This window comes from Xenopus tropicalis, chromosome 7 (genome assembly GCF_000004195.4).
Source record: "Xenopus tropicalis strain Nigerian chromosome 7, UCB_Xtro_10.0, whole genome shotgun sequence".
NCBI lineage: Eukaryota > Metazoa > Chordata > Amphibia > Anura > Pipidae > Xenopus > Xenopus tropicalis.
The window spans coordinates 113,710,656-113,723,379 of record NC_030683.2 but is presented as its reverse complement, the minus strand read 5'-3'; the positions used below and the strand labels follow the sequence as shown (position 1 = coordinate 113,723,379).

Below are 12,724 nucleotides of genomic sequence, written 5' to 3'. Positions count from 1 at the left end.
GTGATGGAGCTAGGATTGCCAACTTTTGGCCAGCATTATACCAGCCTTCAGGTGGGGGGCAACGAAAACAGCACTTGAGGGGCAGAGAGATGACGACATGGGGCTGGGAAATGGGCAGATGGAGCAGGGAAACTGGCTAGTGGGGTGAGGAAATGGGTGGGTGGGGCTGGGAAATGGGAAGATGGAGCAGGGAAGCTGGCTAGTGGGGTGAGGAAATGGGCGGGTGGGGCTGGGAAATGGGAAGGTGGAGTAGGGAAACTGGCTAGTGGGGTGAGGAAATGGGCGGGTGGGGCTGGGAAATGGGAAGGTGGAGTAGGGAAACTGGCTAGTGGGGTGAAGAAATGGGCGGGTGGGGCTGGGAAATGGGAAGATGGAGCAGGAAAGCTGGCTAGTGGGGTGAGGAAATGGGCCGGTGGGGCTGGGAGATGGGCAGATGGAACAGGGAAACTGGCTAGTGGGTTGAGGAAATGGGCGGGTGGGGCTGGAAAATGGGCAGATGGAGCAGGGAAACTGGCTAATGGGGTGAGGAAATGGGCCGGTGGGGCTGGGAAATGGGCAGATGGAGCAGGGAAACTGGCTAGTGGGGTGAGGAAATGGGCGGGTGGGGCTGGGAAATGGGCAGATGGAGCAGGGAAACTGGCTAATGGGGTGAGGAAATGGGCGGGTGGGGCTGGGAAATGGGCAGATGGAGCAGGGAAACTGGCTAGTGGGGTGAGGAAATGGGCGGGTGGGGCTGGGAAATGGGAAGGTGGTGTAGGGAAACTGGCTAGTGGGGTGAGGAAATGGGCGGGTGGGGCTGGGAAATGGGAAGATGGAGCAGGAAAGCTGGCTAGTGGGGTGAGGAAATGGGCCGGTGGGGCTGGGAGATGGGCAGATGGAACAGGGAAACTGGCTAGTGGGTTGAGGAAATGGGCGGGTGGGGCTGGGAGATGGGCAGATGGAGCAGAGAAGCTGGCTAGTGGGGTGAATAAATGGGCCGGTGGGGCTGGGAGATGGGCAGATGGAGCAGGGAAACTGGCTAGTGGGGTGAGGAAACTGGTGGGTGGGGCTGGGAAATGGGAAGGTAGAGCAGGGAAACTGGCTAGTGGGGTGAGGAATTGGGTGGGTGGGGCTAGGAAATGGGCAGATGGAGCAGGAAAACTGGCTAGTGGGGTGAGGAAATGGGTGGGTGGGTCTAGGAAATGGGCAGATGGAGCAGGGGAGCTGGCTAGTGGGGTGAGGAAATGGACCGGGGGGGCTGGGATAAATGGGCAAGCTGAGGTGGGCCTGTTCGTATAAGAGGAATTGGGCAGCAGAGAAAGTGAAGAGTGAATTTGTGGGATATTGCAAATTCACTGGTAAGTACATTGCCATTATATTTATAATACTGGCCTCAGCTCTAGCTGGTGTTTTACTGGTTAGGCAGGTCATATACCAGCCAGGTGGCAACGCTAGATTGTGAGTCAAATAAGCTACTGAGGAGAAACAATGACAAGGCCCACAACTACTGGGAGCCTCTTCTATTTGCCACTGGGAAGGTCTGTGTAAATGATTTATGTTTAGTTCGCTTTGAGTTATTTTCACAACAAAAGGCGTATAGCAATATAACTCTGATTAACTTTAATTTAAGTGGTTTTTGTCTGCTATTTGCCAGACACTTATGGATATGTTTTACAAAGGCACGTCTTATTGGTGGGTACTCAAATGGTTAAAGACCAGGAAACCAACCAGGTATGTTGGTGTCTTCACTTCCTCATCTGCTGATGAACATCTGCCCTTTGTTTATATGTATATTTCCATATTTCCACAGTTCTATATTTCCACATATCTATGCGTTTCAATCCTCCAGAGACCATCGTCAGGAAATATATATATAATAATGTAACTAAACTAATATTTCTTTCTCTTGACAGCCCCTAATGCACCCACTAGTGTCAGTGGAAATCCGGTTAATACCACAGCACTTTCAGTCAACTGGACTCCGCCCAATGATCTCAATAAGAATAATTATACTTACACTGTGTTTTGGCAAAGAAATAATGAATCACTAAATCAAAGCATCACATCAAACACCACAATAATTGGCGGTCTGACTGCAGGAAACCAGTACAATGTCTCCGTCATCTCTGTCATCAACAACGTGCCTAGTGTGAAGGCTGTGGCATATTTACAAACTAGTAAGTAGAAAATAGATGAGAAATTCCTGTTTCTAGACCTATTCTTATGTCAGGGCTACACTTGTTATACTTTTTTTTAACCTTATCTGTAAATTGGAGGCAATGCTGTTCTATGACAATGCTGCATCCCCCCATTGGTAATGGGGGGATGCAGTAAAACTACCCAGTATTGGGCCCCATTATTTATAACCCAATCTGCTGCTCTTTTGCTCTAACTGAATCCAGTTGAAGCTGCAGGTTGGACAGCCCTGTTATAAGGTGTTACTGGCCCCATCGCTATCCAACCTATCCCACACTCTCTCTGCAGGCTACACCTAGTGCAGAGTTAAAGCTCACAATCTAAAAGGCAGCTCTGAATGCAGATATGCTGGTCAATAATTATATCTACACGGTTACACCTAACATTCAACTACACTAATCCAGTATTCATACTGTATGAGTCACTTTGAGATCAGTGGTGTCATTTGAAGTTTCCAGGTCCCAAAGCAAAATATTGTCAGAGCTCAGTGTCGGACTGGCCCACCAGGATACCAGGAAAACTCCCTGTGGGCCCAGGGGTCAGTGGGCCCTCCTGCTCCTGACCATTTGGCCTGTTTCATGGTCATTCCCTATTTCTGAATGGGAACAAATACGAATAATAGATGGAAAAATAGATGCTAGCATGTAAATATAAATAATAGGAGGATAAAGATGTTGAGTGAGGAAAGGGGGAACAATGTTTTGGAGAGTGGGCCCATGGTCTAAGGTTTTCTGGTGGGCCCCAGGGGTTCCAGTCCAACACTGTCAGAGCTTTTAAACCTTCAACAGAGGATCTGTGCATAGGGGCAGATATCAAAGTGTGAAATTAGAGCTCACCGCAGAACAATTCCTCCATTTTCTATTCATTCTTCTGGGATTTTTAGAAGCCTTTTTATTAAATGGTGACCTCTAACTTTCACCCATTGATAAATACACTTCAAAAAATCCCATAAGAATGAATAGAAAGTTGGTTACATTTTTAGTGGTAAGCACTAATCTAATATTTTGCCCCCTAAATATATATTGAAATTGCAGGGCTCTCCAAATTCCTCTTTACACCTGGGTCCCTTACTGCTGCAAGATCAGTTGCCCCATTGTAAAACCCATATTTGTGATCAGTTATATCTTTATTAAAGGCAGGGGCATTATTGTGGGTGCGATCCCTCCTGTGTGTGTGTAAGTTATCCTTCTGCTTAGATTGTAAGCTCTATGAGGCAGAGATATAAAACATATCTGTCCTTCTCAACCCCAGACACCTACATCCAGTGACAGTGACCACAAGATGGTAATCTCAAGCCCTCTCTCCACCTCTATCCCTTATCCCATGCAAGTGAGTGAGTGCTGTCTCCTTCATTGGCAGTCCCAGCTCCTGGGAATCCTGCCTGATACACCTAGTGACAGCCCAAAAACAATGCCCTTTAGGCACCAAGGCCAGGGTGCTGTTTCAAACCCACTTGGACTGTTTTTTTTTCATAGAAAAATGTCCCAATTTTTTTAATATATGACTCCTCGGACCCATTAAACACAAGCTCTGCTCTGATGAGCATTCAACAATTGTTGACACTAAAGTTTTTGTACCTGAACAGAGCTTAACAAACTATCTGGGAATTAAAAAACATAATTCTGTATAAAATATGAATGGTTAATCCAAACAAGCTAATGTTGTTTTTCATTTTTACTATCTGCTATTTTTTACCAGATCCAGAGGTTCCCGGAGGTTTCAAGATAGTCACCATTACCAACAGTAGCGTGAACGTCTCCTGGACAATCCCCTCAGGGGGCAGTTTCAGTGGGATTGAAATAAATGCAGTCAGTGGAACAAGCAATTTAACAAAACAATTTACAGGCCCAAGTTCTGAAGGGATTCTGGATGGTCTAATTCCTGGGACAGCCTACAACTTAATTCTGCGAAGCTTTAGTTCTTACCCATCAGGGAGTTCGGGAAGGATTAGTCGCAGAGCAACCACCAATAATATAATAACATACAGCAACCCAATCATCGAGAAAGTACAGTTGGGTATGTATTATTTGTATGTATTCTTAGTCATACTGTTGTTCTTTTTATATGTATTGCTCTAGTGCAGGGATCCCCAACATCTTTTTACACATGAGCCGCACTCAAATGTAAAAATTGTTGGTGAGCCACACAAGCAAGAAAAACTTCCTTGGGGTTACAAAATAAAGGCTGTGATTGGCTATTTGGTCGCCCCATGGGGACTACTAGCCCGCAGGAGGCTCTGCTTGGGGTAAAACTGCTTATTTATGCTTTCAAAAATTGTCACCAAGCCACAGATTTAATAATTGGCACCAACTTTGAGGCCACTGGGAGCAACATCAGAAAGAAATATTTTCCAAAAACTTCAGTAGCTAAAATAAACATTACCAAGTAATCCTACCAGGCACAATGACTGTAGAAGGGACTGCATTAAGCTGAAGATTCTGCCCCAGTCTGTGCAAGACCAGATATCACATTTACATGTTGTGTTGGGATTAGGGTTGCCACCTTTTTTGAACAAAAAATACCAGTACAGGTATCAGACCCCTTATCCGGAAACCCATTATCCAGAAAGTTCCAAATTACGGAAAGGCCATCTGCCATAGACTCCATTTTAATCAAATAATTCACATTTTTAAAAATGATTTCCTTTTTCTCTGTAATAATAAAACAGTACCTGTACTTGATCCCAACTAAGATATAATTACCCCTTATTGGGGGCAGAACAGCCCTATTGGGTTTATTTCATGGTTAAATGATTCCCTTTTCTCTGTAATAATAAAACAGTACCTGTACTTGATCCCAACTAAGATATAATTAATCCTTATTGGGGGCAAAACAGCCCTATTGGGTTTATTTAATGGTTAAATGATTCCCTTTTCTCTGTAATAATAAAACAGTACCTGTACTTGATCCCAACTAAGATATAATTACCCCTTATTGGGGGCAGAACAGCCCTATTGGGTTTATTTAATGGTTAAATGATTCGCTTTTCTCTGTAATAATAAAACAGTACCTGTACTTGATCCCAACTAAGATATAATTACCCCTTATTGGGGGCAGAACAGCCCTATTGGGTTTATTTAATGGTTAAATGATTCCCTTTTCTCTGTAATAATAAAACAGTACCTGTACTTGATCCCAACTAAGATATAATTACCCCTTATTGGGGGCAGAACAGCCCTATTGGGTTTATTTAATGGTTAAATGATTCGCTTTTCTCTGTAATAATAAAACAGTACCTGTACTTGATCCCAACTAAGATATAATTACCCCTTATTGGGGGCAGAACAGCCCTATTGGGTTTATTTAATGGTTAAATGATTCGCTTTTCTCTGTAATAATAAAACAGTACCTGTACTTGATCCCAACTAAGATATAATTACCCCTTATTGGGGCAGAACAGCCCTATTGGGTTTATTTCATGGTTAAATGATTCCCTTTTCTCTGTAATAATAAAACAGTACCTGTACTTGATCCCAACTAAGATATAATTACCCCTTATTGGGGGCAGAACAGCCCTATTGTGTTAGTAGACTTAAGCTGGCCATACATGCACCGATACTATCGTATGAAACCTCGTTTCGTACGATATTCGGTGCGTGTATTGGCATGTCAGCGAGTCGACTGATATCGCAGGAAGCTGCTGATATCGGATGACTCGCCGATCGGCCAGGTTAGAAAATTTTGATCGGGCGCCATAGAAGGCGCCTGACCAAAATCTGCCGTCAGGGCTGAATCGGCAGAAGGAGGTAGAAATCCTATTGTTTCTACTTCCTTATCTGCTGTTTCAGCCCTGACTGTGTGTGGTGGATCTGACGATGTTTTGTGCGACCAATGGTAAAATACTGGACAGATATTAGCCCTAGTCAGGATATTACAAAATAAAAAAAGTATGGTATACAGGTATGGGACCCGTTATTCAGAATGCTCGGGACCTGGGGTATTCCTGGATAAGGGGTCTTTCCGTAATTCGGATCTCCTACCTAAAGTCTGCTAAAAAAAATTATTTCAACAGTAATTAAACCCAATAGGCTTGTTTGGGCTCCAACAAGGATTAATTACAACCTAGTTGGGATCAAGTACAATGTACCGTTTTGTTAATACTGAGAAAAAGGAAACCATTTTTAAAAATGTGAATTATTTGATTAAAATGGAGTCTATGGCAGATAACCTTTCCGTAATTCGGAACCCATTTTTTTGTCCCGCCCCCACCCCCTTCCACATTATTGGCCAATAAGGGACCATGGAAATGGTGGCAACCCTAGTTCAGTGGCATTCATTTTAATGCAATTACACTGGAATTATGGGGGAAATGCTGAATTGTGGGTAAAAATACCTCGCAATTTGTTGGAAATAGCGCTTTTAATTACAGCATTTGTTGTCACCAATGACCCTCGCTGAGCAAAAGTCTCTGTCAGTCAGACTTACGGACCTCTTACGGTAGGCAGAGAAGATCTGGAACATTAGTTACATGATATACATGAATATACAAGATGAGACCCTGAGGGGCCTTGGGAGCCAAAGACAATGCAGTCAAATAATGATAATAGGAAACCTGTTTGTATCATTAAAGGGGTTGTTCACCTTTGAGTTTAAGAACCCTCCAGTCTGGAGTTTCAGCAGTTATTTGGTTGCTAGGATCCAAGTTACCTTAGCAACCAGGGAGTGGTTTGGATGAGAGACTGGTATATGAATAGGAAAGGGACTGAATAGGAAAGAAAATGTAACAATAACAATAAAACTGGAGCCTCACAGAGCAATAGTTTTGTGGCTGCCGGGGTCAGTGACCCCCATTTAAAAACTGCAAAGAGTTTGAAGAAAAAGGTATATAGTTCAAAAACTATAACAAATAAATCATGAAGACCAACTGCAAAGTTGCTTAGAATAGATAATTCTATAACATACTAAAAGTTAGCTTTAAGGTGAACCTGCCCATTAAAGAGAAACTAAAGGCCTTTGCTATTCTGCAGAACTGACTGTGCTTACATGATATCCGTTTTCTCTTCCCAGATCCCAATACTGTTACAGGCATCACATGTACCAAAGTCGGCGGAGGGTACCAGCTAAAGGTGGCTTTTGTCTGCCCCTCTGGTTCATATTCATCAATCAAAATCCTCGCTGATGGCAATGAAAAGGAAACGATACCAGCGCAGAACTGCTCCCAAGGAGCGACAGTACAGAGTTTGCAGCCGGCAACAAAATACATCATCACAGTAGAGACTGTAGCAGATTCCCGACAGGTCTCTGATTTCATCATCTGTTATACGGATAATGTAGGTAAGTACCTACTGTACAGTGTTACTGTAACTGTCTTTCTGCACTGCTGCACCTGCTCTGCTATACTCCCTATTACTGCACTGCTGCCCCCTGCTCTGCTATACTCGCTATTACTGCACTGCTGCCCCCTGCTCTGCTATACTCGCTATTACTGCACTGCTGCCCCCTGCTCTGCTATACTTGCTATTACTGCACTGCTGCCCCCTGCTCTGCTATACTCGCTATTACTGCACTGCTGCCCCCTGCTCTGCTATACTCGCTATTACTGCACTGCTGCCCCCTGCTCTGCTATACTCGCTATTACTGCACTGCTGCCCCCTGCTCTGCTATACTCCCTATTACTGCACTGCTGCCCCCTGCTCTGCTATACTCGCTATTACTGCACTGCTGCCCCCTGCTCTGCTATACTCGCTATTACTGCACTGCTGCCCCCTGCTCTGCTATACTTGCTATTACTGCACTGCTGCCCCCTGCTCTGCTATACTCGCTATTACTGCACTGCTGCCCCTGCTCTGCTATACTCGCTATTACTGCACTGCTGCCCCTGCTCTGCTATACTCGCTATTACTGCACTGCTGCCCCCTGCTCTGCTATACTCGCTATTACTGCTGCCCCCTGCTCTGCTATACTCGCTATTACTGCACTGCTGCCCCCTGCTCTGCTATACTCGCTATTACTGCACTGCTGCCCCCTGCTCTGCTATACTTGCTATTACTGCACTGCTGCCCCCTGCTCTGCTATACTCGCTATTACTGCACTGCTGCCCCCTGCTCTGCTATACTCACTATTACTGCACTGCTGCCCCCTGCTCTGCTATACTCGCTATTACTGCACTGCTGCCCCCTGCTCTGCTATACTCGCTATTACTGCACTGCTGCCCCCTGCTCTGCTATACTCGCTATTACTGCACTGCTGCCCCCTGCTCTGCTATACTCGCTATTACTGCACTGCTGCCCCCTGCTCTGCTATACTTGCTATTACTGCACTGCTGCCCCCTGCTCTGCTATACTCGCTATTACTGCACTGCTGCCCCTGCTCTGCTATACTCGCTATTACTGCACTGCTGCCCCTGCTCTGCTATACTTGCTATTACTGCACTGCTGCCCCTGCTCTGCTATACTCGCTATTACTGCACTGCTGCCCCCTGCTCTGCTATACTCGCTATTACTGCTGCCCCCTGCTCTGCTATACTCGCTATTACTGCACTGCTGCCCCCTGCTCTGCTATACTCGCTATTACTGCACTGCTGCCCCCTGCTCTGCTATACTCGCTATTACTGCACTGCTGCCCCCTGCTCTGCTATACTTCTTAAGTTGCTGCTCAGGCAGTGTCATGCTGGCCCACCAGGATACCAGGAAAACTCCCGGTGGGCCCTGGTGTCAGTGGGCCCTCCTGCTTCTGACCATTTGGCCTGTTTAATGGTTTTCATGAGGTTGGGTGAGGAAAGGAGGAAAGATAGTTTGGAAAGTGGGCTAAGGATTACTGATGGGCCCTTGGGTTCCCAGTCCGACACTGTACTCAGGTTTGTCCCATTGCTGTTTCCAGTTAGTTATAATGATCTTATTTCTATCCACAGGAGTTATTGTAGGAAGCATATTCGGAGTGCTCTTGTTCCTTCTTGTTGTGGGGCTAATTGCTTACTTTGTCCTTCGGAAAAGGAGGTCAGTAAAGATTTTACGTCTGGTCTGAGGGGGTGAGGTTGGAAAGCTCTGTGAATATATATAAAGGTGAAATTGCTCTAACATTCTAGGACTTGTTTAAAGGAGAAGGAAAGGTAAAAAATAAGTAAGCTTTATCAGAAAGGTCTATGTAAATACAGCCATAAGCACTCACAGAGTCCTCTATCAAAAGAAACACAGGATTTATTGTCTCTATTTTTGTAAACATGATGTTCCAGTGTCTGACTTCCTCTCTCAGAAACAGCCTTAATTCCTGTGGCCAGAGTCTGCGCAGTTCTCTCCTCTCTCCCCTCTCCCCTCTCCTGCTCCCCCTCCCACCAGAATGCTAAGAACACCCACCCCCCTGCAGGCAGGAAGCTACTTAAAGGTAGAGATGTAGCGAACTGTTCGCCGGCGAACTAATTCGCGCGAACAGGCGCTACATCCCTACTTAAAGGAGAAGGAAAGGTAAAAACTAAGTAAGCTTTATCAGAAAGGTCTATGTAAATACAGCCATAAGCACTCACAGAAACGCTGCACTGACTTCTCTGTAAAAAGATTAGTTGTGTCTGTTTTCCTCATCCACAGACACGCAGCTTTCAGCTTCTTGCTCTCTCCTGCTCCTCCCTCCCTCAAGAATGCTAAGAGCTCACTCCCCCCCCCCCCTAGGATTGTGGATCTGAGCCAATCAGCAGGAAGCTGACTCATAGTCTTACTAACTAAGCATGTTCAATTGGTCTGGGTGTCTGTGCAGGAGTGAGGCATTATGGGAACTTTCTTTACACAGCTCAGCGTTTTTTCTTCCTGTTTGGCTTCAGATGTTCTGAACAGGAGAAATATGGGGAGACTTAAGGGCACTATTGAGAGAACTGAAGGTATGCCTGCAGCTTGGGATTAACTCTTTACTAGCCTTTCCTTCTCCTTTAAAATGGCAGCTGCTATCTTAAGCAAAGGGAGAAAGCTTCTAAAGCTGTTTACTCAGGTATGGTAATGATTTCTGCTGAATAAATATAGCGTTCTAGGTGGCACTAATGTGGCAAATCTATTGGCTGTAAAATGCCAAAATGACTTTAATTCTCCTTTAAAATATTTGTCCAATTCACCCAATGTGAGTTTGCTGCACTTTCAACTTATTGTGCACCCTGAAGTATAATACAAAGCATAGGGTTATATACTGTATATATATATATATATGATCAGCTGATTCTTGTTCCTCTGTTCCATAGTGGCAGAGGCCATTTACAGGTGTGATAAGGGACAATACATGTGCTAGATCTTTACAGACCTTTGGATTTCAATTAGAATCTAACAATGACAGAAGTAGTGTGTGTAACTATTGCACAGGCCATTGCATAGGAAAGTAAATCCCTTAAAAAGGGAATATGTACTAGAACGAGATATTGTATTGGTAAGTCCAACAAGAATGATCACGTGCAAACAAAATTCAGCACAAACTGGAGTGTAAATACTGGGGACCAGGGGGTAAGAATAAGATGGGTCTCCCAGCTCTGCTCAATGCACAGCATTACGTGGGGGCCCATAACCAAAACCAAGAGAAACTTACCAGGGTGTGGTATTAATTTACCATGTAGAATAATAAACTGTTAACAAATATACAGGTATGGGATCCCTTATCTGGAAACCCGTTATCCAGAAAGCTCCGAATTACAGAAAGCCTGTCTCCCATAGACTCTAAATAATTCAGAATTTTAAAACTGATTTCCTTTTTCTCTGTAATAATAAAACAGTACCTGTACTTGATCCCAACTAAGATATAATTACCCCTTATTGGGGGCAGAACAGCCCTATTGGGTTTATTTAATGGTTAAATGATTCCCTTTTCTCTGTAATAATAAAACAGTATCTGTACTTGATCCCAACTAAGATATAATTACCCCTTATTGGGGGCAGAACAGCCCTATTGGGTTTATTTCATGTTTAAATGATTCCCTTTTCTCTGTAATAATAAAACAGTACCTGTACTTGATCCCAACTAAGATATAATTACCCCTTATTGGGGGCAGAACAGTCCTATTGTATGTATGTATAACGTTATTTATAAAGTGCCACAAGGGTACGCAGCGCTGTACAATCTTACAGAATACAAAATTACATACAGGGAGGACAAGTGATATAATAAATAAATACAGTAAATATATATATATATATATATATAAGTGCCATGTGGTATGAGACACAGTAGGAAGGAGGTCCCTGCCCCGTAGAGCTTACAATCTGAGTGGTTGGGTAACATACAGGCACAAATTGGAAGGTAAGAGTGCATCAGGTATGGGCATTTGCCCTTAAGCGCAGGACTGGGCAAAATAATGTTTTAGTGCTCCAGAAGGGAATAGCTGAGCTTTTTCTTAAAGAGAGTGGGTGAGTGTTCCCTACGTAGGGATTCAGGGATAGAGTTCCAGAGGGAAGGGGCAGTGAGATAGAAAGGTTTAAGACGAGAGAGCGCAGTGGGTGTGGATGGTGTAAAAAGACGGAGGCTCTGAAAGGAGCGGAGGAGACGACCAGGAACGTGCAAGGAGACCAGTGAAGAAATGTAGTGAGGAGCAGAGGAGTGAAGGGCTTTGAAATTGGGTTTATTTAATGGTTAAATGATTCCCTTTTCTCTGTAATAATAAAACAGTACCTGTACTTGATCCCAACTAAGATATAATTACCCCTTATTGGGGGCAGAACAGCCCTATTGGGTTTATTTAATGGTTAAATGATTCCCTTTTCTCTGTAATAATAAAACAGTACCTGTACTTGATCCCAACTAAGATAAAATTACCCCTTATTGGGGGCAGAACAGTCCTATTGGGTTTATTTAATGGTTAAATGATTCCCTTTTCTCTGTAATAATAAAACAGTACCTGTACTTGATCCCAACTAAGATATAATTAATCCTTATTGGGGGCAGAACAGTCCTATTGGGTTTATTTCATGGTTAAATGATTCCCTTTTCTCTGTAATAATAAAACAGTACCTGTACTTGATCCCAACTAAGATATAAATAATCCTTATTGGATGCAAAACTATCCTATTTGGTTTAATTCATGTTATATTAATTTTTTAGTAGACTTAAGGTATGGAGATCTAAATTACAGAAAGATCCCTTATCCGGAATACCCTTGGTCCCAAGCATTCTGGATATTGGGTCCTATACCTGTGTATGAGTATATCATGTTTCTGGCACAAATATAGAGATACAGTGACAACCACACTGACACTGATACATTACACTAACAAATCATTAGGGTTGAGGAGACTGTCTTATACAGATACAAGTAAACAAAAGGAATTCTGGGAATGAATTCCAAACTCCTAAAAAAAAAAATCCCATTTACATGGGTTTATCCTATAGGCTAAAGCTCACCCACTGGGTTTAAAGCAGAAGCCAGGATAATAGCTGAGCAGATTCCCAACTACAGACCGGTTTCGCCCTTCTTGGGGCTCATCAGTGTAGTGCAGGGTTTTCTGATCAGCTTAGTTGGATAAACCCATGTAAATGGGATTTTTTTAGGAGTTTGGATTTTTTTGGGGATTTGGCCAAGATTCGGCCCTTTTCAGCAGGATTCAAATTCAGCCGAATCCACGCTCCTGGCCGAACTGAATCAGAATCC

At 43.8% G+C, this 12,724-nt stretch overlaps 1 protein-coding gene across 4 annotated transcripts in view; it reads left to right on the top strand.

The window, feature by feature from the left end:
- The window catches only part of ptprh (protein tyrosine phosphatase, receptor type H), an 87,307-nt gene that overhangs the window by 66,328 nt on the left and 8,255 nt on the right, over positions 1-12,724 (top strand). For all 4 annotated transcript variants that reach the window (XM_012967495.3, XM_012967493.3, XM_012967496.3 and 1 more), the window contains 4 exons: positions 1,893-2,156; positions 3,874-4,191; positions 7,183-7,449; positions 9,026-9,110. In XM_012967495.3, the coding sequence (XP_012822949.1) occupies positions 1,893-2,156; positions 3,874-4,191; positions 7,183-7,449; positions 9,026-9,110 (934 nt within the window). The remainder of the gene's footprint in view (positions 1-1,892; positions 2,157-3,873; positions 4,192-7,182; positions 7,450-9,025; positions 9,111-12,724) is intronic.